This window comes from Lethenteron reissneri, chromosome 52 (genome assembly GCF_015708825.2).
Source record: "Lethenteron reissneri isolate LAM-NWPU_2019-01 chromosome 52, ASM1570882v1, whole genome shotgun sequence".
Taxonomy (NCBI): domain Eukaryota; kingdom Metazoa; phylum Chordata; class Hyperoartia; order Petromyzontiformes; family Petromyzontidae; genus Lethenteron; species Lethenteron reissneri.
Window position 1 is genome coordinate 4,978,708 of NC_083830.1, and position 26,219 is coordinate 5,004,926.

General features: G+C 51.0%; 2 protein-coding genes across 3 annotated transcripts in view; both read right to left on the reverse strand.

The window, feature by feature from the left end:
- LOC133355844 (cytochrome c oxidase subunit 4 isoform 1, mitochondrial-like) overlaps positions 1-26,219 on the reverse strand; it is a 554,855-nt gene that overhangs the window by 28,006 nt on the left and 500,630 nt on the right. The window contains exon 1 of one of the 2 annotated variants that reach the window (XM_061573249.1): positions 9,477-9,480. The exons of the other annotated variant lie outside the window; for it this stretch is intronic. The gene's annotated coding sequence lies outside the window, so the exon portion shown is untranslated. Of the gene's footprint in view, positions 1-9,476; positions 9,481-26,219 lie in introns of those variants that run through there. 2 annotated transcript variants of the gene reach the window in all.
- LOC133355801 (Wilms tumor protein 1-interacting protein homolog) overlaps positions 635-26,219 on the reverse strand; it is a 74,175-nt gene continuing 48,590 nt past the window's right edge. Inside the window, exons 4-10 of the mRNA XM_061573172.1 lie at positions 22,938-23,039; positions 18,945-19,012; positions 17,446-17,508; positions 16,761-16,891; positions 13,537-13,588; positions 12,218-12,286; positions 635-9,505 (exon numbers count right to left, since the gene is read on the reverse strand). Of these exons, the coding sequence (XP_061429156.1) occupies positions 9,377-9,505; positions 12,218-12,286; positions 13,537-13,588; positions 16,761-16,891; positions 17,446-17,508; positions 18,945-19,012; positions 22,938-23,039 (614 nt within the window). The 3' untranslated portion in view covers positions 635-9,376. The remainder of the gene's footprint in view (positions 9,506-12,217; positions 12,287-13,536; positions 13,589-16,760; positions 16,892-17,445; positions 17,509-18,944; positions 19,013-22,937; positions 23,040-26,219) is intronic.

Genomic DNA, 26,219 nt, shown 5'->3' on the forward strand with positions numbered 1-26,219 from the left:
TTTACTCTCCCAACACAGCGGTTGTGCTGAACTAATAAAGAATTATATTCTTGGTTCTTTGGTAAAGTCACGTAGAAGATAAACAATAAAATAAGAAAAATATAAAACAATTATCACGACGTTTCGATTGCAAAACCACAGCAAGAACATTTTTTTGCTGTGGTTTTCACACCTGATGATTTTCTTGCTGTGGTTTTCACACCTGATGATTGCTTGTATTGCAATGGAAACGTCGTGAGAATTTTATTGTTTTATATTTTTATTATTTATTGTTTCCCTTCTACGTGACTTTACCGAAAGAACCAAGAATATGAATCCCTGCAGTCACGAAAGCTTTCAATCAAAATTTAGTAAAGGATTGTCACGTTTTGTTTACGTGTTAAAACCTTACCGATTTCCCGCGGCGGGTTTGACCACACGTTTATATTTACGCGATCAAATCCAACAACCCCCTTTATGGAAGTTATAACTTTTTTTGAATTGTCAAGCGTTGGGGACCCTCTTTCGACGATGGTTATCACTCGAGCCCAGAACAAAGGTCGCCGCAAGGTCACCACACCGGGCCACAACTCCATTATTGCTAAGCTGAAGGGTGGGTGGGTAAAAAAAAACCAAACAAACTTACACGAAGCAATAACTGTAATAATAACAAAAATATGTTTATTTAGAATAACATGCTGATGAAATATTACAAAATATTAAATTTAGCCTTGGATAGAAATGTAAAAAAAAATCTGTATAATAAACTAGTTTAAAAATAAAACAAATCTTACAAGCGTATTAAAGATAAATGTTAGTCGCCGGTGTGAAGGGGTTTGCCGCTGCCGGAGTACGCGTGAACAGGGCAAGGCGTGCGTAACGCAACGACCCCTTCCCCCTCCTCTGCTCGTGAGCGTCTCAAGAGAGCAGCTACGGACCGTAGCAACTTCGCAACTCTGCCCCGGCGACGTTCACTGCATTGCTGGGTGGGGTGGGGTGGGGGGCGGTGTGAAGGTGGATTTCCGAAACCAGTGCTCCTCCTTCCCATTGTTGCTGCCGCTGTTGTTGTTGTAACAGCGCATTAACATTTGAACGGGTTTAATGTTCGCCTTTTGGCGTTCTCTGGCCTAACACTGGTTGAGACTCGGCTCTAAAGAAAGCCGTCTCTGGTGTGGACCAATCAGTTTAAAAAACAACGCATCATGTATTACCAGAGCATGTTTTTGTGTTTGCATATTCACCACAAGTACGTGTGGTTAAAGCAGACATGATTCCTTGAAAAAAGATTCCGTTACGTGTTTTAACATCTGAACACCTGCTGTTTTGATTGCCAGGAAGGGTAAAACCTTTTGTAAATACGGTTCAATCCGTGCAGCATGAAAACGGGCCGAGTGCGACGCTCGATTTACGCGATTTAGGCGTTCTTCTCGGTTACCGAGCCGCTGCTGTGATCGAGCGAAGAGGTAACACCGCACCGTGCGACTCGTCATCACTACGAGCAGTGAACGTGCCCCTCGTCACCAATGTGAAGGTGCGCTTCCTGCGGGCCGTCTGGAACGTTCTTCCTTCCGGTCGACAGGAAGCCACCGGGAAGCAGGCACTTTTAAAATCGTCTCGATTGACAAGCTCGTTACGTTAGAACTGCTCTGTGCTCAAGTTTGTTTTCTTTCTCCCGTGCGAAAGAAGTTCAACATACGTACACACACACTCACACGTTCTACCATATATTTGAGCCTTGGATTGGACGCAGCAGCAGCAGCGTCATCCTCCCCCACCCCAGCACTGAGACAGAACCAGGGCCAAACGGGTTGGCCCCGTCCTGAAACCCAAAACATTTGTCAATAACACTGCCTGAGAAGGAAAACAATTATTTACAATATTTGAAGAAGGCCCATTGCCCGAAACGACGCCTATTATATACCTGTTATATATTCGGGCAACGCAGTGTTATGTTGATCAATGTGCTTGCTTGGGACGCCAATGCTAAACCAGCAGCAACAACAGCACCGCCACCGCCGCCGCACACTTTGATTAATTATCGCAGCTGCGAGCTTAAATGCCGCGAATGCAGCCGAAGTGTAAAATTGTTTCGGAGAGAGCGAGCGAAGCGCAGCCTACGAGTTTAGCGCACCAGAGTCGGCCGAGAAGACGGCGTTTTCCCACCATCGGCAACGAAACAAAACGAGCGAGCGTGCCATCCGTGGAGCCCACCGCAACGTGGTTTGTACTGCGTGCTGAATTGTCAAGCCAGTCAAGGCACGAGCCGAGCGCACGTGGAAGCCGTGCGGAGTGTGTGCACCACCTTGTTGAGGTGTTTCGGGTGAGGCGCGAGACTGCATAGACGTTTGACGTCGACGAGTGTATGGCCTTCACTCTCTCGCCACGGGGGTGGAGGCCCACACGACGCTGCCTCATTCGCGTGACGGCCTACAGCGGTGGTCTTCACTCATTTTCGGAGCGGGGGTTTGACAGCACGACGATGATGATGAGATGGGGGGGGGGGGGGGGGCACGTCAGGGGCCGCACTAAAGGCCACCAGGGGCCTGCCGGTGGCTCGCGGGCCTTGCAATGATGAACACCGGACGACACGAACCGAACCGTGTGCCTGGTGCACGCGCGTGCCGAGGAATGGTTTGGCAGTCTTGGCACGAACGCATCATTCAGACTTGAGTGCGGAAACGCGGCAGGTGACGCCACAATTCTGCACGTGACCCAATTCTGGAGGCAACACAATTCTGGAGATGCCACAATTGGGCGGGTGGCACGTCAACTCTGTGCCTTTTTGTCCACGAGCTCTCCCCCCTCCCCCACCCCGAGCTGTCAACGAGGTTTGTGTCTCATCAAGGCAAAGGTGGAGGGTTGCCACACACATTGACGCCAGGTGCCGGCGCAACAAAAAACACACATTCCCACGACTTTCACAGTTCACGTTAAGGCAGCAGAGGCCGAGTGGAGATTCGTGGCCTTTGGATGACTGAGCGACTTGTATTTTATCGGACACCAAACTCACGACAATTGCAATAAGACGAGTAGCGTTTTGTGACGTAAAAAAACAGCACGCTAGTTTTTGTTTGACGTGACTGGACAAATCTTCCCACCTTGTGTTCTTGCCGCAAAGCGATAGAACGGCTTTATTTTTAAAAAATCTTGTACTTAACGAAGATATACGCTGCACCACCACCACCACGACCGAGCCGCATTGCATTCAACCCGAGCACGGCCGCTCCTGCCCTTGGCGTGTTTGCGTGGAGCTTTTTTGTTCATGTGCCCTCTTCACGGTGCGGCCACGCGATATTTTGATATCAAATATTAGAGGGGCAGGGGGGGTGACCACGAATCAAGAGGAGCCTGCGCTACGAACCCGGCGACCCGAGAGCGATTCCCGCTCACGGCCAACAACACCGATGACGATTATCTGAACCGGTCCTCGGCCTCCCCTAGGTCGACTCAGCCTCGAACGAGCACCTGGTGCGGTGTACCGTAAACACCGCCGCAAAGGAGAGATAACGGCGGCCGGGTGTGGTGCTGGCCACCGAACCCCCCCCCCCCCCCCCTTTCGTGTGCCGTGCCGGCCTTCGTGAGGTGCTACTCGCTTACGACCCTTGCCCCAGCAGTCTGGTAAAGGCTGTACGGGGGGGGGGGGGGATGTCTCATTTGTGGTCTGGCGCCTGCGCTGGAAACGCTCGCGCGCGCGTAGATCTGGCCGTGTGCTCCCCTTGCCAACGATCAAACAAAAGCCACCAGTGTCCAACCAAACGCACGCACGCACGGCGATACCAAGCGGCCATTCGCACCACCTGCGTGTACGATTCAAATGTTTTTTGTATCGACTTTTGACATTTCCTTCATAACATCAAGAGACGGAATAAAAAAAAAAGCTCTAAAGAAACCAGCAAACACCGTGTTACCTTCACTAGTTTTTTTTACAAGCCTCTTTTTTTTGTTGTAAATTGTATTTACACACCAAGTTAAACGTGTTAGGGGGCGAGCTTTTGTTTTGACAAACATGTGATCGCTTGAAGTTTTCAACGCGCGTAAAAAACAAGCCATGTATAATTTTCAAAAGGCTGATATATAATTAATATTTTAAAAAAACCGTTCTCTTCAACAACAACAACTTTGCAAAGAGAGTGAGCGTCCGGGGAATGATAAATCTACATCTTAAATCGTGAACACGCGCGACAATAAAACGAAAAAAAAATACTGCAAATCCGCAAAACTCCTTTGAAAAAAAAAATGTACAATTTACACCGACGCCAATAACCTGCGCACGTGTGCATCGGCCAGCCACGGCGGCGACCTACGATCCGAAACCTACTTTCCTCCAACTCCCCCTCCTTTCGGAAGCACGAATCACAACATCTCCTTCTACACTTTAAGCTTTACAGGTCATTTCCCCCCCCCCCCACCCCTCCAAACCCCAGCCCCCCCCCCCCAAACTGCAGCGATCAGAAATATTTACAACGCTTTTTTTCAAACGGCGTCGACGAAGTGGCAGGCACCTCTCACACGTGCGGCGTCGCCGTTCGCCAACACGACGACAATATCAACAACAACAATATCAACAACAACAACAGAAGCTGTCCACGTTGAAGTGGAAGCCATTGCAGGCAATCCTTGCGGAACTACTTTCTCAGAATCCCCCCCCCCCCCCCCCCAGAACACTAGGATCACAATTTGCAGGAGGAATTGTGTTTACCGACCCCCCCCCCCCTCCCAAAAACCCATACAAATGCCGCCCACAGTTACAACTTTGAGTTTTGCGAGCAGCGGTGGGAGCGCTGTTAACCGGTCGCTTGTTGCGATAAGAATGCCGCGAGAATGAGTTCACGACAACCGCGTTGTCGCAATTTGATTTGAAGCAGCCGCCCAGTAAACGTGCGGCCGTTTTGGGCCCAACGTTGCTGCCAAACGTTGAGCCGACGATCTCACGCGCCCCCAATGGTTCCGGCCGCGTCGGCACCAACGTTGTTGGGACGTTCACTACTGGGAAGGTGTCTCGCGGGCTTTTAATCCGTAACGTTCATTTGAAACCTTCTGCTCTTTCATAGAACTTACGTTACAAAAAAGTCCCTAGGCCTTGATTGACCGTTTTGATTCTCTTTCAAAAAAACTAGCGGCCGTGCCGTGGCCATTTCTCCTTCCGTTCAATGGAAGGGGGCACACTCGTCAACAACGCCGGCAAAGAGCTGCGTGCGTAACAAGACGGGCATCGTCGCTTGACCGCAGGGCCGTCCAATGGGAGGGGGTGTGTGGGGCCCGGGCCGAAAGCCACACTGTGTGGGCCCCCCCCTCTCCACCCCGACACCTTCAAACTAAACCGGAAGTATTACATCTGACACCGTGATGTAAAAGCGCGGAGCCCCCCAAAGCACAGGGCCTGGGGCCCCCCAAAGCGTGGGGCCCGGGACCCAGGGCCCCCCCAAAGCGTGGGGCCCAGGGCAGTCACCCCGATTCGCCGTCCACCCTAGGGGATGCCTCTGCTTTGACCTGTTTCTAAATGTTTCCCACGCGAAGCTGACGAGTAGCTCCTCTCGCAAACCACAAACTTCAGTTTTTGTCGACGCTCATTATCACCAGGACGAGAGAAGGGACCCTTCAGACGAAGAGTCGCATCGAGCCAAACGGATGAAATGTTTTGAAATCTTGCAGCTATTTTTTTGAAATGTTTCAAAGAACCCTCTCGAAATGTGTCGGCGCGCTGCGACTTAACGAAGAGATACGCTGCAAAATTATCCACAGTGAAAAATAAATCCGACGCAGATGTTTTTTTTTCTCCCCAAGTTATACTTTGGGCATGGCCACTCAGCATGGATGTACACAATTGTGTTTAAGATAATAGTATCATTAAATAGTTTTTTTTTTAAAGCAGGTGGTTTTGTAACTTGGTAAAACCTCACTTTTGTGAGTTGATGCCAGCGTCCGTAGGACTAACATACGGAATAATTACCTTTCATAAATAGTCACGAACATCTGACAAACGCAACAAAATCTGTTCCATCGGCTCCGTCCGGTGACGAAGGGGTATACCAGCTGAACCATCGGCATTATTACCCGCACCATTTAACCCAAACGTAAATCGACGACGAGCCGCTGTAATATTGCTCGCGAAAGCCTACGGGCGAGAACGTAAGGACCAAAAAGATGTGGACGCTGGCACTGACTAACAAAAAAAAACGGTAATTTTTGTCGGCCCTTGACAAACAAAAAGCTGTAGCAGCTTAAATGAGGGGGGCGCTCTGTTCAGGGTGATACATTTCCCGGGCATACGACCTGGCCGCCACCTTGGGTGGTGAGCGCTGAAGCCGTTCGACAACACGGTATTCCCTCGGCTTTGTGTTGTTGGGGTTCAGATCGCGGTAAATATAAAACGTGTCGTTAAACCCCGCCGCCACCACCACCCCCGACACGGCCAATTAAATAAGGGGTTGGCACGTAAACAAAACGTGTCAATTAGTTCCCACTTGGGATAGTAAACCCCACATCATCTACAATTTTAGTACTGGGATGTTTCTCTGGTGATTACAACCAGCTTCATCGGGTGGTTCGTCAGAATTTTGAAGACGTCATCCTGTTTCGGCCTCGTATAGAGCAAAATTCAGTATTCCCTCGTTATTCATGAACTTGCTATCCACGATTTTGGCTATCCGCAAATTGCATCTAGAACTCTGACACGACCACTGCAACGAGAGAGATAAAGTGATGAGAGATAAAGTGATGAGAGATAAAGTGATGAGAGGGAATGTGATTAGTGAAATTGATGAGATCAAGTGATGAGACAAAGTGATGAAATAATTTTCCCGTATTTAATAGCATATTTACGTTTTTATTTAAGGTAAGGGTTAGTCAGCCAATATCATTAATGACCACCTTCAATGTAGTCGTTGCTCTCCATCCACATCAGCCGGATGAAAGAAAGCTTATCCGCAAAAAATGTGCTGTTCACGAGCACCTCCGGAATGTATCCCTCGCGAAATGAACGGGGGAACACTGCGCCTGATTCTTCAAAGAATCGCCACCGCTGACGGTTTCAAACGGCAAGTTTCAACGATCGTTGAAACTGCGAGCGATCAAAAAAAAAACGCCACGGTGCAAATCGTACAAAACCTGGCTTCCTGCAAGAGACTTCGCTCCAATACGGGAAACTATTTTGCTAAATACGCGAGGCCGTTGGGAATGTATACGGCACGCCCCTCATTTGAGAGAGTGGCTTGCGCAAGAGCAAACAGGGTTGTTGTTTTTTTTGTTCCAATAGTTACCCGTGTTCATTTTGCACACACCGAGTTTTAATAACGTTGGGGAACAGCTCGCGCGTAAGCCATGCGTGGTCGCGCGATGTTAAGCTGCTTTGTTGAGCTATCGTTTGTGGCCAGGTCGCTGTCTGAAATAGAAGCTAATTGCTCAGTGGGCCTTACCTGGTAGAATATAGTTTAGTTTAACATAACAAATTTTTTGTGATTTGCTTACCTTACCTATATTTTGGACTCCGATCGTGTTTTTGTACAGTTTGTTATTTTAACTTTCTGATCCTCCCCGAATGGACATCTGTGAAAATGAGCTTCATAGCTCATCGGATTCCTCCAGTCCAGTACAAGTAAATATTATTATTCTGTTGCTTCTGATCTTCTGGCTTTGTTGAAACACTGCAAAAGGATTAACTGCGCCAGTCACATTCGGACTTTGGTAAGAATGCGAAGAGGGTCTGTACGCGCAAGGCTTGACAGTCAAAGAGTCCTTGGTTGGTAAGGGCGTAGCAATTAATCGGGCAGTTACAACATTGTATTCAGACCAGCACCCAGTCTATAACTATAATATAAACTATCTTTTTAGTTTACCAGGTAAGGCCCACTGAGCTGTAGAGCTATTTTTCCAGAAGCGACCTGGCTTTCACAAATGATAGCTGAACGCAGTGGCTTATGATCATGTGGAAATTTATAGCAGTCAAATACCCTAAACGCACGTCGATTTTGAATGTGGAGGGGAAAAAAACCAGAGGACCCGGAAAAAAGTCCATGCGACCACGGAAAGAACTTGCAAACTGCAAATATACAGCAGGCTTCAGGGTCGGGATTGAACCCACGACCTCCTGTATACCAGGCGAGGTAGTTAACATCTCACCACTGTGGCACCCTCGGACTCAGAACTTTGCATTGCCCATCTCTGGGTCTGCGCAGTTACACAAGTGTTGAGACAGCAGATGCCAAGTTAACATCTTGCAACACCAATATTTGTTTCCTTCGATATTTGAATCAAGTTGTAATCTTAAGTTAACTGCACTGATGGGCAGGATGCTCACAAAAGCTGACAATACATTAAATATAAGGCAACGACTGTTTTTTGTTAACGCTAACAACCACCTTTCTTGGAATCCTCACAACTAAAAGCGAATGGATTTGTTGTTTTTGTTGGCCTGCTCGGACTGAACGTGCCAACTCCCACTCTCGGGCCAACGTGAGAAATCGCGATGACGAAATCGACAGTGATAGCGACGGCGCCAACAGGGGGTGTTGGCTATCGTTCAGCTTGCTGCAACGTAATCACGCGGCGGCGGTGACCTTGCAGAAGTGTTTTAAACAAACGAGAGAGTTCCTACCGCTGGCGTGAGTAACACTCTTTCTAATCACAAGCACTGCGGGGGCGGCAGCTGCAGTATCACCGCGCACACGCAGCTTGCTTACGCCTGCGTTACGACGCAGCTTTTACGATCCTGCAAGAGGAGGGAATGATGGAAACACACTCTGACCTACGGGGGGAGGGGGGGGGGAGTGGTATAGCAGCGTCAGCCCGGCTGCTGCTGCTCCCGACGGCAACTGTTTTTGATATTCGAACACGGCCTCAAAACGCAGCCACGGCGGTCCCGCTTCGGCACGTTTAAACTGCTTAGACATTTGAACGCGCCGACATGGCCACCTATGCACGACGGCCCGCTCGCGCGTGCGCGCTTCCGCATCGCGCCCTCGACGGTCGCGCCGCTGACACCTCCGTGCCAACTCTTCCGAGCCTCAGGATGCACGGTCAGACCGGCGGGGTTCCGAAAACCTCAACGGCGCCCCCACCAGCCAATCGTCGTCGCCGTCGTTGCTGTCACAGTGCGAGAAACCGGCCGTGGCCCTCGCTAGCGGACTGCCTCGCGAGCCGGGCTTGCCACGCGGCTCGCCGTGGGCCTGCGAAGCAGCCGGTTGTAGGAGGGGGCTCCAACCCCCTCGTGGAGGCTGGCCCTTACAAATCGTCTCTGCTTTCCAGACGCTTCAGCTTCAGCGCATTTGCGATACGCTCGCCATCCGGCGGACCCGGGCTCTCGGGGAAGAAGGTGGGAGGGGTTTCGGTGAACGCGTAAACGGAGGAAGCGACGGAGAGCTGCGTAGTCTCAGGTGGCCGTGCGGGGAGGTGGCGGCGCTCAGTGGATGGTGGCACGGAGCTCCGTCTGCCCACGCAGGCGCTTCAGGTGGCAGCCGTGGCACAGCAGCCGCCCGTCCAACGGGTAGCAGCGGTGCCCCTCCTCGTCGCTCAGCTGCAGGCTGCAGTCCTACGGTCGCGCACACACACACACGCACGGGTCACACACACACACACGATGCGCGAACATGTGGCGAAGCGCGTGCGGCACGCGGCGCTACGTGCGCACGCAAGAGATGTGCAAACTCTGATGATGATAATGGACAGTGCATATCATTATCATCATCAGAGTTGTTTCTTTTTGTTTGCATTTTGACTGCTTGTGTTGTGGTTATTGCAAACATGATGCCTTGTATAAAGGTGTCAGTTTTTGTACCAGTTGAAAGGGTAAAAACCCATCACTATACATACATTTTTTTATAAACAATTTTTCTTATAAGTGTTTGGCAGCTCTCTCAAACACGGGTGCGAGAAATCGATTTGAAACCAAACGAACTCTCGGTTGCCGCTCGAACGTCAAGCCCCCCCCTCCCTTCCTCGTTACTTTGAGGAGCAAACGGCCGGCAAACAAAAGGGGGGGCGGGGGGCTGCGCAAACGGAATGAGGAGAATGTTGGGGCGTTGGGCGCGTTTGGGCAGCTCCCACAGATCCCCTGGATCAATGACGATGGCGGCGGCGGCCGCTTTCATCATCGCAAAGCGAATGCCTGCACGGAAAGAGACGGCCGCTTCCCTGACTACAACTGCAGCGACAGCGTGAGCTGCTTGCCTATCAAGAGTACAATACACGCGATAATACACACAACAACACGCACGTTCAACAATACACACAACAATACAACAATACACACAACAATACAACAATATAACAACACGCACCTTCAACAATACACACAAGAGTACAATACACATGATAATACACACAACAACATGCACGTTCAACAATACACACAACAATATAATACACACAATACAACAATACACACAACAATACAATAATACACACAACAACACGCGCACATTCACCAGCAGGTCAAACGACGTTTGTTGTGCGGCCCAAAGCAAACATTTTTACAAATTGCCCCGGATACAGAATCACAAAGGCAGGGATGCCCCGTATAGCCTTTAACAGATGTTTGGGGCAAGTGCTATTAAGCGATTTACACCTATGAAGGCTGGCACAGCCCACGAGAGGGTGGGTGGCCAGCGCCACACCTGTCCGCCTTTGTCTCCCTAGTGCCGATGTTTACACACTGTGCCAGGTACTCATTTGAGGCCGAGTCGACCTAGGGGAGGCCCAGGACCGGTTCAGATATTCAACACTGGTTTCGGCCGTGAGCGAGAATCAAACCCCGAGCCGCCAGGGGTTCGTGCCGCAGCGCGCTAACCGCTGCGCCACCGCTCCCCCCCCCCCCTCCAGAACCACAGCCACACCTCTTTGAAACGCTCGCTTGCACCTGCGCCTCCGTGCATTCTGCGATTAGCGAAACGTCTCTCATCGCGAGACCCGGCTTTGTGTCTCTCACTCTCGATTACTCACGCGCGGCCCTGTTCAAACGCCACAAAACAGACAATGCGGCTGGCCCCCCCACCCCTAGCCACTTTCGTCCTTCCATGTAAAAGGGATAGTGTTTTTTTAACCGTGCCATTACCCGCACAGCCCTGCGGGAGTCGAATTTCCTCAGCAGCAGCGCTGGTTTAATACGAGCATTAACTCTGGACTCGTTTCAACGTGTCAAAAACTCATTGACTGGCTGAAAGATCTTCGTATATGGAGGACGGCAGACATTGGGCAACCGTCAGTAGTGCCGGGCTCACTGTCTAGCTGCCTTCACGCTCGTTTGTGGTCCCTCGCGCCTCTCTCTTCCAGAGTAAGCCAATACCGTGCTGCCCGTTAAGAGTTAAATTGAACATTATTATTATTCATCGGCAGATTCAAGCTCGCTTAAAACCACCGCTTTAAATGTCGTCTAGTAAGTTCAGACGAGCGACGGAAACTAATCGTTCCATCGTTCGGACAGCACGCAAGACGGAAACCTTACGGTGAACATTCATTCAAAGGGTGGAGGATATTGTGCCCCTGCCAGACATTACGGACCTTGTCTTCCTCTACCGCAAGTGGCCAAACTTAAACCGCAATCCTCGCCGGTGAATTTGCAACAATACCACAAGAAATGTGCCTCCGGACCCTGGAGACCACCTGGAGAGGATTCCAGGCGCGCGTGGGGACATTAACGTACATTTGTTATCATGTCACAGTGTCTTATCCGTTCTTTTCCCATTAAAAACACTAGTCCCATTTAAGTGTTAACGTGTTTTTGAAGCACCCTGTATATTCTCTTTGAAAGTCGGCAGAGCGCACAAACGCACTCGACGTGCATCGACGACACGCCAACGCACCGAGAGGGATGCACCGAAAAGTGAACTCAAAAAAACAACTCGTAACGCTTGCGAAAAGTTGCTCGATAACCTTTACACAGACTTTTCCGTGCCTCCGGTTAGCGCGGTTGGCTACGTACGGTGTGAAAGCAGTTTAACATGCGTACATACATCCACACATACGTGCAAATCTGGAAACAAACGAGCGTACAGACGCGACAATACGCGCGTAGGAACAGTGACGTAACGTTGGCGTGCCGAGCACGCCCGACGTTTCCCGCTACGTTTCCGCTGTTGAGGGCAACTTGCCGTGTGAATGTAATATCGTCGTCCGGTGCGAAAGAGGATCAACGTACGTACGTACACCCGTCAGGCCAAAAACGGGGTTACAACTCTCTGGGGGTTTAAGTGAATGCACGACTGAACCGTCGTGAAACTTCGAGGGCAACGAAGACTTCACTTACTTCACAGTGGTAGCACTCCACGTGGTAATCGTTGTCCATGGACACCACCCGTATGGTCTCTTCAGTGTCCTGGGCCAACACGACAAGGAGCAGGCACACGTTCACAAACAAGCGGCCCTTTCGAAAAATCACCGAGAGTTAAGAGACCTTCAATAAACAATAACAAAGATTCCCCCGTGTAGCCTTAACAGACTGCAGGGGGTCAACGTGCTGTTAGCGAGCAGCAACCTACGAAGGCCCGACATGGCGCACGATGGCGGCGGGTGGCCAGCACCACGCCCGGCCGCCTTTGTCTCTCGCCAGTGGAGAGGTTTACACACCGCACCAGGTACTCATTTTAGGCCGAGTCAACCGAGGTTGAGGCCCAGGACCGGTTCAGATAACCTTGTCACTGGTGTTTGGCCGTGAGCCAGAATCGAACTCGGGTCGGCACTGCGGTAACTGCTGCGGCAATCGTCGAATATCAACACACACACGCCGCAAACGCCGCTGAGCCTCACGACCTTTCATGTGCTACCAGCAAGGGTAATACCAGGGCCAGTGGGGTGTTCTAAATTTGGAGACAGCCACAGTGTCAACTGCAGGGGTCGGTAACCAAAATAACAGGAGGCATTTTTTTCGAATTCGGTAAAACCCCAATTTTTTTTTCTATATTTCAAGAGCCACCAATGTGCGTGAACAACGTAAACATTGTAAAAAAATAATAATAATAATTAAAAAATAATAGCTTTGACCCTTTCTGGCAATAACACAGGTGTTAAGATGTTCAAACACCAAATATAAACCTTTTGCAAGGAACCATGTCTGCATTAACCACACGTACTTGTGGTGAACATGCTCAAAGAGCCAGCCAAAACATCTCGCGCTTTCAGATACGCTTCTGCGGCCGTCTGGAACGCTCTTTCCTTCCGATATTAGGAAGCCACTGGAGCTACGCACTTTTAAATCATCTAAATCAGTCATTCTTAACCTTGACTGCAGCCTGCATCCCCCTTTGGTTCTCAGAAAGGGCATCTCGCACCCCCAGGGCGTGCGTGCACCCCAGACTCAGAACCACTCATCATCTAGCCTGACAAACCCATTTCTTTGGAACTGCTTTTTGTGTTGGGTTTTGTTGCTCCGGAGCCGCAGGTTGACGACTTCTGCGTTACTCTCTCTCACTCTCCGCTCCCTCGATTAACATCCTTTCGTCATCTACATTTCTTCTTCCCCTCGTCCAACGAGCTATTTATTTACACGTGACGGTACGGCGCCTTGCAGAAAGGAACTTTATAAGTGTAATTGATTATTGTTATCTTTTGAACTATCGATTAGTTTACCTGGGCTGGCAGGATGGGCTGGCCACAGGCGTTGCACCTCGGAGCAAACATCCTGTGGGGGGGGGGGGGGGAGACAGAAAGCCGTAACACCGTGAGCCAAGGCGACGCACGGTCCAGCACACGAACCAAAACGAGGAGCAATCTGCGTCTCCAGCCTCGTAAGCATGCGGCCGGCACAAAGCGGTACTCTTTTTATCGACCCCTCTCCCGGAGCGATGATGGGCTGAGTCAACCCCCAACCTGGATTTAAATTCTCAGATCTTCCGATTGCGAACCGGGTAACGGACGCTCTGCCGTTGACGTCACCGTTACCAGATGACATATATCCTACGCACAACACCGTTATCGCGGACGCACGGTAGAACCATCTGTAACGTATTGAAAGCAATTAACACTGGTGGTGGTGGTGGGGGGGGGGGATAAACCACCTTGCACCTGCACCATGACAATAGGGGATGGGTGGGTGGGTGGGGGGGTGGATATGGAGCCGACCACCACTGCACTTGGGGATGGGCCTCCCCATTGTGAAGGAGAGGAGAGCTGAAGGCCACTTGAGGGTGGGTGAGATTCCACTCTCAAGCAGCCCCAGCGGATCGGTTACAAACACATTCCTCAGAGCTTCGGGGAGAAAAGACAGTTTTTTCGGCCCAACCACATTCTTGCATCTTTCGCTGCTGGAAGCGTCCTTTCAGAAACGAAGCAAAAAAAAAACCCGTCAACATTCGTCAATAACAACACTGTGTAGCCTTTAAAAAAATAAAAAACTATACATATATGTAGGACAGGCGACGTCGCGGGCAATGGGCCTACTTCATGGGCCGTGTTATTGACGAATGAGTTGAGTTGGCTTTGATGTGTGCTTGTGCACCGTACTGCCAAACGCAGCAACAGCCCTGCCAAATAATAAGTTTAACTCATGTCAATCTAGATTTGAAGCTTTCGTGACTGCAGGAATCCATACTCTTTGGTTCTTTCGGTAAAGTCACGTAGGTATAAAATAAAGTAAATCGCGACGATTGCTTGCAACACAAGCAATCATCATCAGGTGGGAAAACTCATGTTGTTTACGCATCTCATCTGCGCATCTTAAACGCACACAACACCGCGTGGAGTTCGTCAATACTATTCATCTCCTATGGGACATAAGGCCGTGCGAGCGTGTGTGTATATATGCAACGCCGGTTGCATCAGAGACAGACACAGCCCCTTGGCTAATCCACTGCTGGATGAATGCCTCCGAACGCCTTTGCCTATGCCTATCATGGAGGTTGTTTCACTCCGTTACAATGCTGGTAAGTGCAGGGAGGCAAAGTGGGGGGGGGGGGGGGGGGGGGGTTTCAAGACCTGTTCAGAAATCACTTTGCCACCGATGTTAGCACCCCCCCCCCCACCCACGCAAGTGCAGTGCACCGACCACTGCGCCACGTTTCCGGGGGAGCCGCGTGACAATAGACAATTAGCTCATCGGGCGATCCCAATCCTTTGAAGTCGTTAATAACGACACGACCGCACGCTGCTAAAACTCCTTCCTACTTGCCCCCCCCGCCTGCCCCCCCCCCGGAGGATCCCCCTCTGGGTGGGGGCATTGAGGATTATTTTTTGCCCCTCGCCATCCCGACATCTGTTGCAAGCGCCGGAGAGCTTCCCCCCCTTTACCCTCACGGTTTTTCTGTCCCCCCCACCTCCCCCTGATGCCCCCTGCACGTTGTACCGGACGTGTGTGCGTGGCTAAATAAAAACACATTACATCTCCATCTCCATATATATATATATATATAAAAGGCAAAGTTGTGAATATGTGTGTCTGTTCAAAATGTTTAGCGTACTTCCCGACATGCAACAAACTGGAAATTTGCCATGTGGGTACTTTCCAGACTGTACACCATTCAAACATTATGAAAATACACTTTTTTTGGAGGGGGGGAGCTCAATAATGCATATATTTTTTGTATGGCAAGTGAACTGTGACGTCACATCTGTCACGTGACCCGCGCATGTGGAAGCGTAACGCATTGTAGTGTCGTGGTTAGCGCGCTGCGCTACGAACCCGGCAACCCGAGTTCAATTCCCGCTCACGGCCACCACCGGTGACAATTATTTTAACCGGTCCTGAGCCTCCCCTAGGTCGACTCAGCCACAAACGAGTAACTGCTGTGGTGTGTGAACATCGCCACTGGGGAGGCAAAGGGGGCCGGGCGTGGTGGATCCAAGTCTCGGGCGAAGCCGGGTAGCGAGTATATATATGCAAAATAAAAAAATATATAACGAGACTGCACCGAGCATACGCGACGATGAGGTCCGGTCCCTACTAGGCAGCCGCGTATAAACGTTCCCCTCCCTCGCGTGAACACACATCATTCAAAGGGGGTTGGGTGATCGTGTTTTTAAAGACGAGAGGACCACAGTGCAGGGCAACTTCTGATGCTTGTTCCGCGTAATGCCGAGTGCCTCTCACATGTCATTCGAAACTTGGTATTTTTCCCGGCCTCAATTATTTTGCCGTTACGATAGGGATTTTTTTTTTCCCCTCATCGTTTACGCATTCGAAAAGAACGTCCGGCGATAGTTTTGTAACGTTCTTTACGTGTATTTTTAACAACCATTTTTTAAATAACCAACAAATGGGGGCCAACTGTACCACGCGGAGGCGTAGGGCAGCCCAGCTGCAGTCAACCGATCGGCGTTATTCTTTACTTTGAAAAAATTCCCGTGGAAATCGATCACCCCCCCCCTCGGTCATTGACCGTTTAACAACCCTAGGAGAGACAAAGGCGGCCGGGCGTGGTGCTGGCCAGACCTTCATAGGTGTGTGCTAACAACACTTGCCCCAAAAGTCTGTTCAGGCTATATGTCGGATCTTTGTACTCGTCTTTGTGTGGGGGAGCGGTAGTGTAGCGGTTAGCGCGCTGCGCTACGAACTCAGAGACCCCAGTTCCATTCCCGCGCATGGCCAACACCAGTGACGGTTATCTGAACCAGTCCTGCACCTCCCATAGGTCGACTCAGCTTCAAATGAATACCTGGTGTGGTGTGTAAAAAACATCGCCACTTGGGAGACAAAGGGCTTTGGTGTTGGCCACCTACCCCCTCATGTGCCGTGCCGGCCTTCATAGGTGCTACTCACTAACAGCACTTGCCCAAAAAGTCTGTTCGGGCTCTACGGGTGACCTTTGTCTTTGTGCGTGCTTGCGTGCGTGCAAGTGAGCGGTGCCGTGCGACGGTACTTGTGGTAGTCGCGCACGCAGTAGATCTTGTTCTCCACGTCCACGGTGAAGGGGACGCCGTCCAGGCACTTGTTGCAGACCACGCAGCGGAAGCAGCCCGGGTGGTACGACCGCCCCAGCGCCTGCAGGATCTGAGAGAGCACGAGGAGGAGGAGACGCAGAGCTCCCGTTACATCACCGCGGGGACACGCTGCACCGCACAGCCCGCGGGCCGGGAGAGGCTTTCCGATTGGCCCGCCGAAGCCACGGCCCCCGCCGGCAACGGCCGAGAGAGACGCGGTTTAGCCGAGGGGGTGGGTGGCCGGTTTGCCGAGGCGTGAAGATAGCGCAGATGAGCGCGAGATGGTAGCGCGATGAACAAGAGGGACGAGAGAGAGTGGCAGATCAGAGGGCCCGCGTGTACGGGGCAACCGCTGTGGTAACAAACGCGAGCGAAACGTCCTGCGGCTGCCTTGGGCTGCGGTCGTCCTTGTGGCAGAGCTGCTTGGCTCAAAGGGGCCTTTGCCATTGACAATCTAAACCGATCCTGGGTACCGGGTTCACCAACATTTCCCGCGGCCAAGAGGCGTCTTGGGGAGGCCTTTATCCAGCGGGGGGGGGGGGAACAGAATAGCTGTGACTGCAGTGGCGGTTGTTCGCTACGAGGAGCAGTACACCGGCGACCGAGGGCCCGCGCCCCGCGTACCATCTCCATGATGAGGTGTCCGCAGCCGTAGCACTTTTCCGCGCTCTGCTGGAAGCCCGAGTACTGTGGGAATAAAGCACAAGGAGATCGTTCAACTACGAAGCGGCGAGTCGACGCGGTTTCCCGCGTCGCTGGGCGCGGGGGACCGGCGCCTGTTTCCGGTTTTACAGCCCTGGCTCAGCGACAGAAATTCACATCCCCGTTGTGTGTGGGAGGCGGTCCATCCGCACGAGGATCGTTGTCAACGTGCCACAAAGTAGTACGCACTGTAGCGGCCACAGAGGGATGAGTCGACCTCTGACCTGGATTTCGATCGCAGCCTCTGGTGCACCACCCAGCCAGGTTTTGTCATTATGATAATAGTACAGGCAGAGCCGTCCCTAGGGAGGGCGGCGGATCGGGGCAACTGCCCCGGGCCCGCCGCATTGGGGGGCCACGCGCTTTGACGTCACGGTGTCAGATGTAAAAGAGTAAGGTGATACCATCACCTCATTCAATTTAAGACCGGAAACAGGAATACTTCTTAACAATTCTGGCAAATACGCCTGATGAGGCTGGTTGTAATCACCAGAGAAACATCGCAAGTACTCAAACTAAATAGTACATTTTTTTACGTGACAAACCCTTCCTAACTGGCTGTGTCTGGGGCGGCGGTGGTGGTGCGGTCACGTCGCTAAAGTTCTCTTGCGGTGTCTTTAAAAACAACGGCGCTGCTACGCCTCGCTAGTGATAAAATGTAACACCGAACCGCTCGCTCGTTCAAGTGATTCAGCACCGAACGGGAGACGTCTCTGTATGGGGAAAGGGGTTTCAGGCGACGTGTCTCTGCGATGCACGCGGCGGCATTCGCCACCGCACTGTGTTCTCACGACGACGCCTGCCCACCTCCTCCGCGATGACGACACGCGCCAGTTTCATCTCCCGCCCGGGCTGCACACGCGTCGTTTTCCCCTCTCCGACCACGCATCCCTTCCCCGCCCCGCGGATTGCTCAATTCCCCGTCAAACAGAAACCGATTTGTCGAACGGGGAAGACACGGCAACAGCGTGTCTTGCGCATCAAATAATACCCGCGTGATCCTGATTGCGTCGAGCGGTGGAAAATTTAAGGCGGTTGTCACGCCGAACCTGTGAACCGGGTGGGACCTGGGTTCGACTCCCGGCCATGTCTGTAACATCGGCGGCGGGCGAGGGATATCTGAACCAGTCCCACCCACCGATTCGCCAACCCGCATTGACCGGCGTGGGGAAGTATGGTCAAACAACACCCCCCAATCATCAACACAGACAAAATGGATCCAATATTTTACTATTATGATAATCGAATAACCCTACCACTGCATAACTATTAACTATTGTTTATTTTACCAGTTAAAGCCCTCTGAGCTATGTAGCTCTCATAAGCGACCTCGCCACAAATGATAGCTCAACGAAGTGGTCTACCGTGTGGACATTTAGAGCTGCCAAATACGCGCACGTTGATTCTAAATGTGTTCTTACCAGATAGTCTTCCTCGCAGTATATTTTTCCAGTCACGTTGTAGAAGGCCTTTCCCCGGAGTGTCCGACCTGAATCAAACGAAAAATCAGAACACGTGTGAAGTTGTTACCAGGTGTGGGGGAGAAAACGTGACACAATAAAAACGATGCGGTCAAACCTCGGCATAACATCTCAAGGAACCGGAAACATCGCTCGGTGTTTCACTAATTAAGATTGTATTTACAAAACGAAATAGGAAATAAACGTGAAACGAATGTGGTAGGTGTCGAGTATGGAATTTAACACGTGCTGTTGATATTTTTTGTTAAGTTTCTTGTCCGATCTCTCCCGCACCTCCATTAACACGGTTGGCTACGTACGGTGCGAAAGATGTTCAACATACATACATATGTATGGTAATTTATAGATTATTAGATAATTAGTTAAGGTATGCTCGGCATCCTCCCACCATAAAGGGAAAGGCTCTCTCTGACCAAGTATTCCGAGTTTCAATAAGGTTTTAACGTATTTTTGCGCCGTTAATATGAAGAGAACACGCTTTCAACGTGTCCAACAGGAGGTGCCACTTGACCAGTCGCTGTGTTAATTTCCCATGGGAAATAAATCCAGGCGAATATGAATGTTCTAGGGAATATACGCAGACCAATTCAGTGCTTCTTACAAATGTTGTTTGCCTGATGAATGTCGTACAAGCTTTCACATGAATAAGTGCCAATTAATTATTGTAGTCAGTATATTTTAATATTTTAACTAGAGATGTGTTCATGATTTTTGGATGAAAGGTTTGAAAATCGCACCTAGATATGAAGTATTGGATGATACGGAAAAAAAACTATTTGTTTCAGATTTATCCCAAAGTATGATGTCACAGGAAATTATGTCACTTATATGATGTCACTTCCGTGCTTTCCGCCATAATTGGGGTCGTGTGCCAGTGACTTTTCTTAGTGAGAAGCGAAGTTAAATAAAATTTATCGCGTAATGAAAATGATCCAAAATCTGAACATGTCCTTAAAAATCCAACATCTGAAATTTTTTCATCGGAAACCCATCCCTATTAAGTATCATTGACAACCACGCGGAAACTTGGAAAAAACAGTGAATCATAGGGCAGGAACTAATTTATGAAATTACGTAACTTTTGATTCAAATCTGTCTTCAAAGCACAAGGTTTTAAAATGATCCTAAGATGTCGACAATATTTCCCTCGAGTATATCCTCAAAATTATTTCTGCGTATAACCTACGGCATGCTTCCCAGGAATCGCTATAGCCGTAAACAATTACAATTTATATCACAAACACCCATAAGGATTCATTCATCAATGTGCCTCGACTCAAGGTTTAGGAAGTTGGCAAAGGCTTTTAGATTTTTTTTTGACCACCAGTTAAAGTGGGAATGTGAATGCGCATTGCCCAGCCAAGGCATCAACAGCAGCCACTGCTGCTTCAGTGGCTCCCTAATACTGTATCGGAAGGAGACGTGCAAAATCAATGCATGACCTCCCAAGATCTGCTTTTACAACACAAATTAGTTGGCGACGCGTCTGCGTTGTCATTATTGCACATTAACACAACAGAAAAACTCAACAAATTCGTCTACAACAACTTTGAGGCCTTAAAAAGATTAAATATAATGGCCGACGTTTCGGCCAGTGTCTCTCTTCATCATTATACATGTGCGTGTTTTTCTGTTTAAGGTCAGTGTTGCTGATCAATGTGTCGAGTGTTTTGCTCCAATTACACTAATCCTAGCATCTTCTCTTGAGGTCACCGACCACAATGGGTGCCCACTCCCGTGGATTTATCAGTGAGCTGTCCCCCCCCTCCACCGCCCCTGCTTGCCTTGCGTAACACCGAAACAAAATGTGCGACGGATTCCTCCAATGCTTCGTGCCGTCGAATTTGCACTGTGCGGTCCCTCGCCAATTTACCATCCCTCCACCCACTCAAGTCCGTGCGTTCCGTGAAGGGGGTACGCATTCGCTGCCAATCGACGAGTCGTCAGGACGCATCAGTTCGCTCTCGCGCGCCGTGCAACGTGAAACAAAAAAAAACTCACAGAGGAGGAGAAGGAGGGCGTTCCTCACAGAGAAGAGAAAGAATGAAAACGTGCCAAGCGATTTGGTAGCCTCGGGGAGTTCCTTTCACTCACAGCATTCTCCCCCCCTTGATCTCCGTAATGTGCAGGGCGCACCGGTGGCGAGATGTTAACTCCCTCGGCTGGTATGCAGGAGGTCGTGGGTTTGATCCAGACCCCAACACATGTTGTATATTTGGAGTCTGCGTCTCTCTTTTCTCTGTATCCCCGTGCTCGCATGGATTTTTCTTCGGGTCCTCCGGTTTCTCCCCCCCCCTCCCCACATTTTAGAATCAACGACACACGTTTAGAGTACTTGGCTGCTATCAATGTCCACGCATTTGTGATGGCCAGGTCGCTTCTGAAAAAGAGCTACATAGAGCAGCTCAGTGGGGTCTAACCAAGTAAAACATATAGACGTATAAATAGTGGGCATCGTCGCTCGACTTGCATCCCGTCAGGAGGGATTTGAGTGCTCTGAGGTTTCCCCCCCCCTCATTCCCAGCCCTCATCCCCCAACACAAAACTAGTTTTGCTAGAAAAGTGCGGCTGAAAATGCTGTGCGGTATTCTCGACCAAAATCGGCTCACAATGCTGTTTTTTTCTTTCTTTAAAAAACTTTCAAAGGTTTCAACGGTTTGAGTTTTTTGCACGATGGAGGCCGTGAAATGTTTTGACGGTCGCATTTCGAAAAAAAGCGGGCCAATCGAACGGAAGTCGCAAACGGGGTCGAGCACTTTTTTTTTGGCGGCCAGAGTTCGGCGCGAGGCGAACGCCGAGAAAAAGTTCCGCGCAAACACGCTCCTTTACCCCCCCCTCTGACGGGATTTCACAAGTTGGAATAAAAGATTGTGCAATTCACAAACAATAACTGGAAGAAAAAAAACTGTCGTTTTTTAAAGGTCCACTGTTAAAAAAAAACTTCCTTGAAATGTGACGAATTTTTCAGTGTCGCTGCGTTGGCAGCGGCGCACAAGCACGATTAACGACAAAAAAGCAACGTGCCGATGCCCTCTGAAATGATAGCTCTGAAGGACAAGCGTTGAAGCCGATCCGCACGAATTATTTCTTGAATGGTGGCCCTTCGTCTGCCCGTCTGAGCCTCGGGCAATGACACCGAGCCCGTAGTCTGTTCTCGCAGCGGTGCCTTCAGGCGAACTCTCCGAAACCAAGGGGCTTAGCGAGTGAATGGGAACAGACACACGATACCTACGTTTTCTTGTCCTTCCCCACCCCCTATCCTCCCACCGCACCTCCGATTAGCACGGTCGGCTACGTAGGGTGCGAAAGAAGTCCAACGTGGGTACGTGCATGCGTGAACGAGGGCGGGGAGGGATCTCACTCGTGTGCACGCCTCCTCATTCATCACGCGACAACGCGAAGACTGACAACGGTGCTCGTAGGACGCGCGCCACGCGCCTACTTATCACTTGAATAAAATAATGATGACAGCCCTCTGTAAATCCACAGCTGAACGATGGCTCTCCCCCCCCCCCCCCAAGAAAACAATCTCAAAAACGCACACGTGCCGGGAAAAGCGGCACGTCACCATTGCTCTCCGAGGCAACGTCGGCGGCGCTGTGGGGTGGTGGGGGGGGCGGCACTGCGCGGTGGTGGGGGGGGGGGCGGCGCTGTGTGGTGGTGGGGGGGGGGGGGCGGCGCTGTGGGGTGGTGGGGGGGGCGGCACTGCGCGGTGGTGGGGGGGGGGGGCGGCGCTGTGTGGTGGTGGGGGGGGGGGGCGCTGTGTGGTGGGGGGGGGGGGGGGCGGCGCTGTGTGGTGGTGGGGGGGGGGGGGCGCTGTGTGGTGGTGGGGGGGGCGGCGCTGTGGGGTGGTGGGGAGCACTGTGTGGTGATAGGAGGCAGCACTATGGGGTGGGGAGCAGTGAGCAGTGGGGCGGTGGGTGGGGGGCTTACCGCAGGAGCTGCAAGTGAAGCACGACGTGTGGTAGAGGTTGCCCATGGCTTGGCATGCCTGGCTGGAGCCGTACACCCCCTTGTTGCACTTGACGCACATGCCTGCGTCCGGCACAACGCACGACGGCAGCGCGCACGCAAAACAACAAGCGACGTCGTCGTCATCATCGTCCGTCGCTCCATGAATAACGCCCACTCCCGTGTCCACAGGTCGGGAGGTTAACTACCTCGCCTGGTCTACAGGAGGTCGTGGGTTCGATCCCGACCCCGACGCCTTCTGTATATTTGGAGTTTGCGTATCTCTCTCCCCGTGGTCGTGTGGATTCCTGTCCGGGTCCTCCAGTTGTTCCCTCCACGTTTAGAATCAACATCACGCGTTTAGAGTATTTGGCTGCTATAAATTTCCACATCATTGAGCTATCATTTGTGACAGCCAGGTCACTATACAGCTCAGCGGGCCTTACCTGGTAAAAAAAAATAAAACGTTTCAACCTGGGGCTGCTCACGGACCATCACCACACCTCCTATTAGCACGGTTGGCTACATACAGTGTGAAAAAAGTTCAACATACAAACACACACACACACGCACATACATCCTCTCATTCGATCGCCAGGCAATGCCAGGATGTTGACAGGAAGCAAAAATGACTCGCGAGCATGCGGTGGGCCATACCCCGCATTGTTGCGCCACTTGTTAACGTCGCAACTCTACCTCCAAACGACAACGACAACAACTTTTATAACGCCGCCTTTCACCGAAGGACCACAGAGCGCTGTAGGCGTGGAAATGTCAACACTCCAGAAAAATACAAATAAACTCAGAATGCACCAGACCAGACAAGACTCGGCAATTCGGGTGAAGAGATCGCACCGCGTCGTCGCTCGAGGTTCCCCGCAAAGGACCCGATGGCGTGAAGGGGAGGTCTCAACGGTGGCCCCCCCCCCCACTCCCCCCCCCCCCGCCCCCCACCAAGGCTCACGGACATGGCTGGGGAGGGCACCCCCAGGGCCCCCCCTACGAAAACTATCCAAACACCTTCGCCTGGTTATTATCTAAAATCTGCATCTCAAATATCGGATCGTCACAATATTTAGGTGAAATCGCAATTGTGGCAACGGGCTTTTCCTTTTTCTTCTTACCAAAAGTTTTTCAATGTTGGACCGTGGGCCTGCCCTGCGATTTTAATGGAGCCACGTGGAATTCCTCAATTTTTTCACGGAAATGGCAACCGCTGCGTTACGTAAGGAGCGAGAGGCGCCAGCGTTCGCGTGCTCAGCCAGGGCATCTCCATGGATGGTCCCCCCCCCCCAGGAAGGTTTCCCCCCCCCCCCCCCCCCCCACTATCGTTCCCACATTGCAGTATTTTTTTAAATGTGAAATAGCCAGGACAGCCAATCCCCGTGTTAGGTTCACATTGGATCGCATAGCGGTCGGCAGACCAAAATAACAAGGAGCCATTTTTTTTTTTCAATTCGCTCACAACAAAATAAATACGACAAGAGCCGCAATTGCAGCGTGAATACGAGACGGTGGGCCCTTGATAAATAACGCCACGAAAGTAGTCCTTCAAAGAGCCGCATGAAGCTCCGAGGTCGCGGGTTGCCGGCCCCTGGGCTAGCATAACCTGACAGCGTGCACGTTTTATTATCTGCGATAATCTGTTCGTACAACTTGTTATTATTTTAATGGTTGTTGTTGTTAGGATCGCACATTTGCGATGGTGCGATGCTGCAGTGTGTCATCCCCGCTTCAGTAATTTGCAAGTCAAATTTGTCAGTATTTGTGAATGTTTGGTCCAATGATAAAAATTTCTTTTTAAGCTTTTAGCTATGGGAGGAAAGACCGGGGCACTCAGAGGGAACCCACGTCGAACAGGTTGAGAACGTACAAGCTCCACACGCAATGGCACCCGAGTCAGGAAGCGAATCCAGGTGCTTGTTGCTGTGAGGCTCGACTATTAACAATGCGTTGCCACCCTTTTAAAGACAGTGGCCGCCCAGTCATCACCTCCTTTCCATCCCCGCACCTCCGATTAGCAAGGTCGGCTACGTGCAGTGCGAAAGAAATTCAACGTACGTACATACATACTCCCGAAGGCTGGAAACCCCCAGCACAAGCCACACCCAGTTTTACTTGGCTGATTGTGTCAATGATGTCACCAAGCCCCGCCCACATCACATTTCATCCAGGTGCACACGTGCCAACAGACGTTACACTTTTCCCCCCCCCAAATGTTATCCGATTAGCCGAGTAATATCATCGGCAATCAGGAGGGTATTTGATTACTCTACTTCATAAAATATAGGACATCCCAACTCGACGGTTGATTTCGCGGCATGTTTATCTTGAGCTGCTCCGCCATCTAGGAGGCGAGCGAATCGTAGAGATTTGCCAAGTCAGCAGATGGCAGTGCATCAAAGGTCGGTTCGTCAACCCCGTCCATAGTGCGCAGTATTCATAACTGGAGAATATTTAATGACGGGGGGTGCGAGGCATGCGGGGACGATGCGGTGGAGCAGGCTCGTTCGTCACCATGCGACCGGTAAAAAGCAGCTTTGGTTGTGAGAAGGCGCACACGTACGTTTACACGCGTCCCTCGCAACAATCCCTGGGGCTGGAGGTGTGGAGTAACAGATGTGAACAATAGAAGTTGTTTCTATCGCTTGGGTCGTACAAACCCATTTCCCACATGCGTCATCACCACCCCCGCTCGGAACCTATTCACCGACACGACCATTCCCGCTCGGATGCGCTCTCAGCCTGGTTTCTGCCAGGCAGAAATATTTAGTGACGGAAATTCCACATTTATATGGCAGGGGTCACTCTCACCGTAGGAGAAAATTTCCACGAAGCGCTCGTCATTTTATATCCACCAGGGATGCACGGATGGTTCGAGTTGGTCCCCGATGGGCAATTGATCTTGTCGCCGGTGTGAACGCAAAGGCGTTCCACGCAACCACAATCAACAACGATTATCGCCGCACATCACGCGAGAACATGCCAAGTAACACCGACCCAAACATTCCCATGAACTCCGCCTGAACGGCGCACGTCACGGGAACTTTCCTGAAAACTGTTGTCTCCATGAGGACCGAGTGCAAACAGCTGTGGAGCATTTGTACCGATGTTCGGCGAAATGTGAACACTCCTTGGCAGAGGCCAGCATTCTCCAATGCCGGTGGGGAGGTCCCCCACGACTACGAGCAGTGGGGGAGGTGAAATGCTCCGTTAACCCCTTCTCCCCGTTCCAAGACGTCCTGCAGGCTGTGGGGGGGGGGG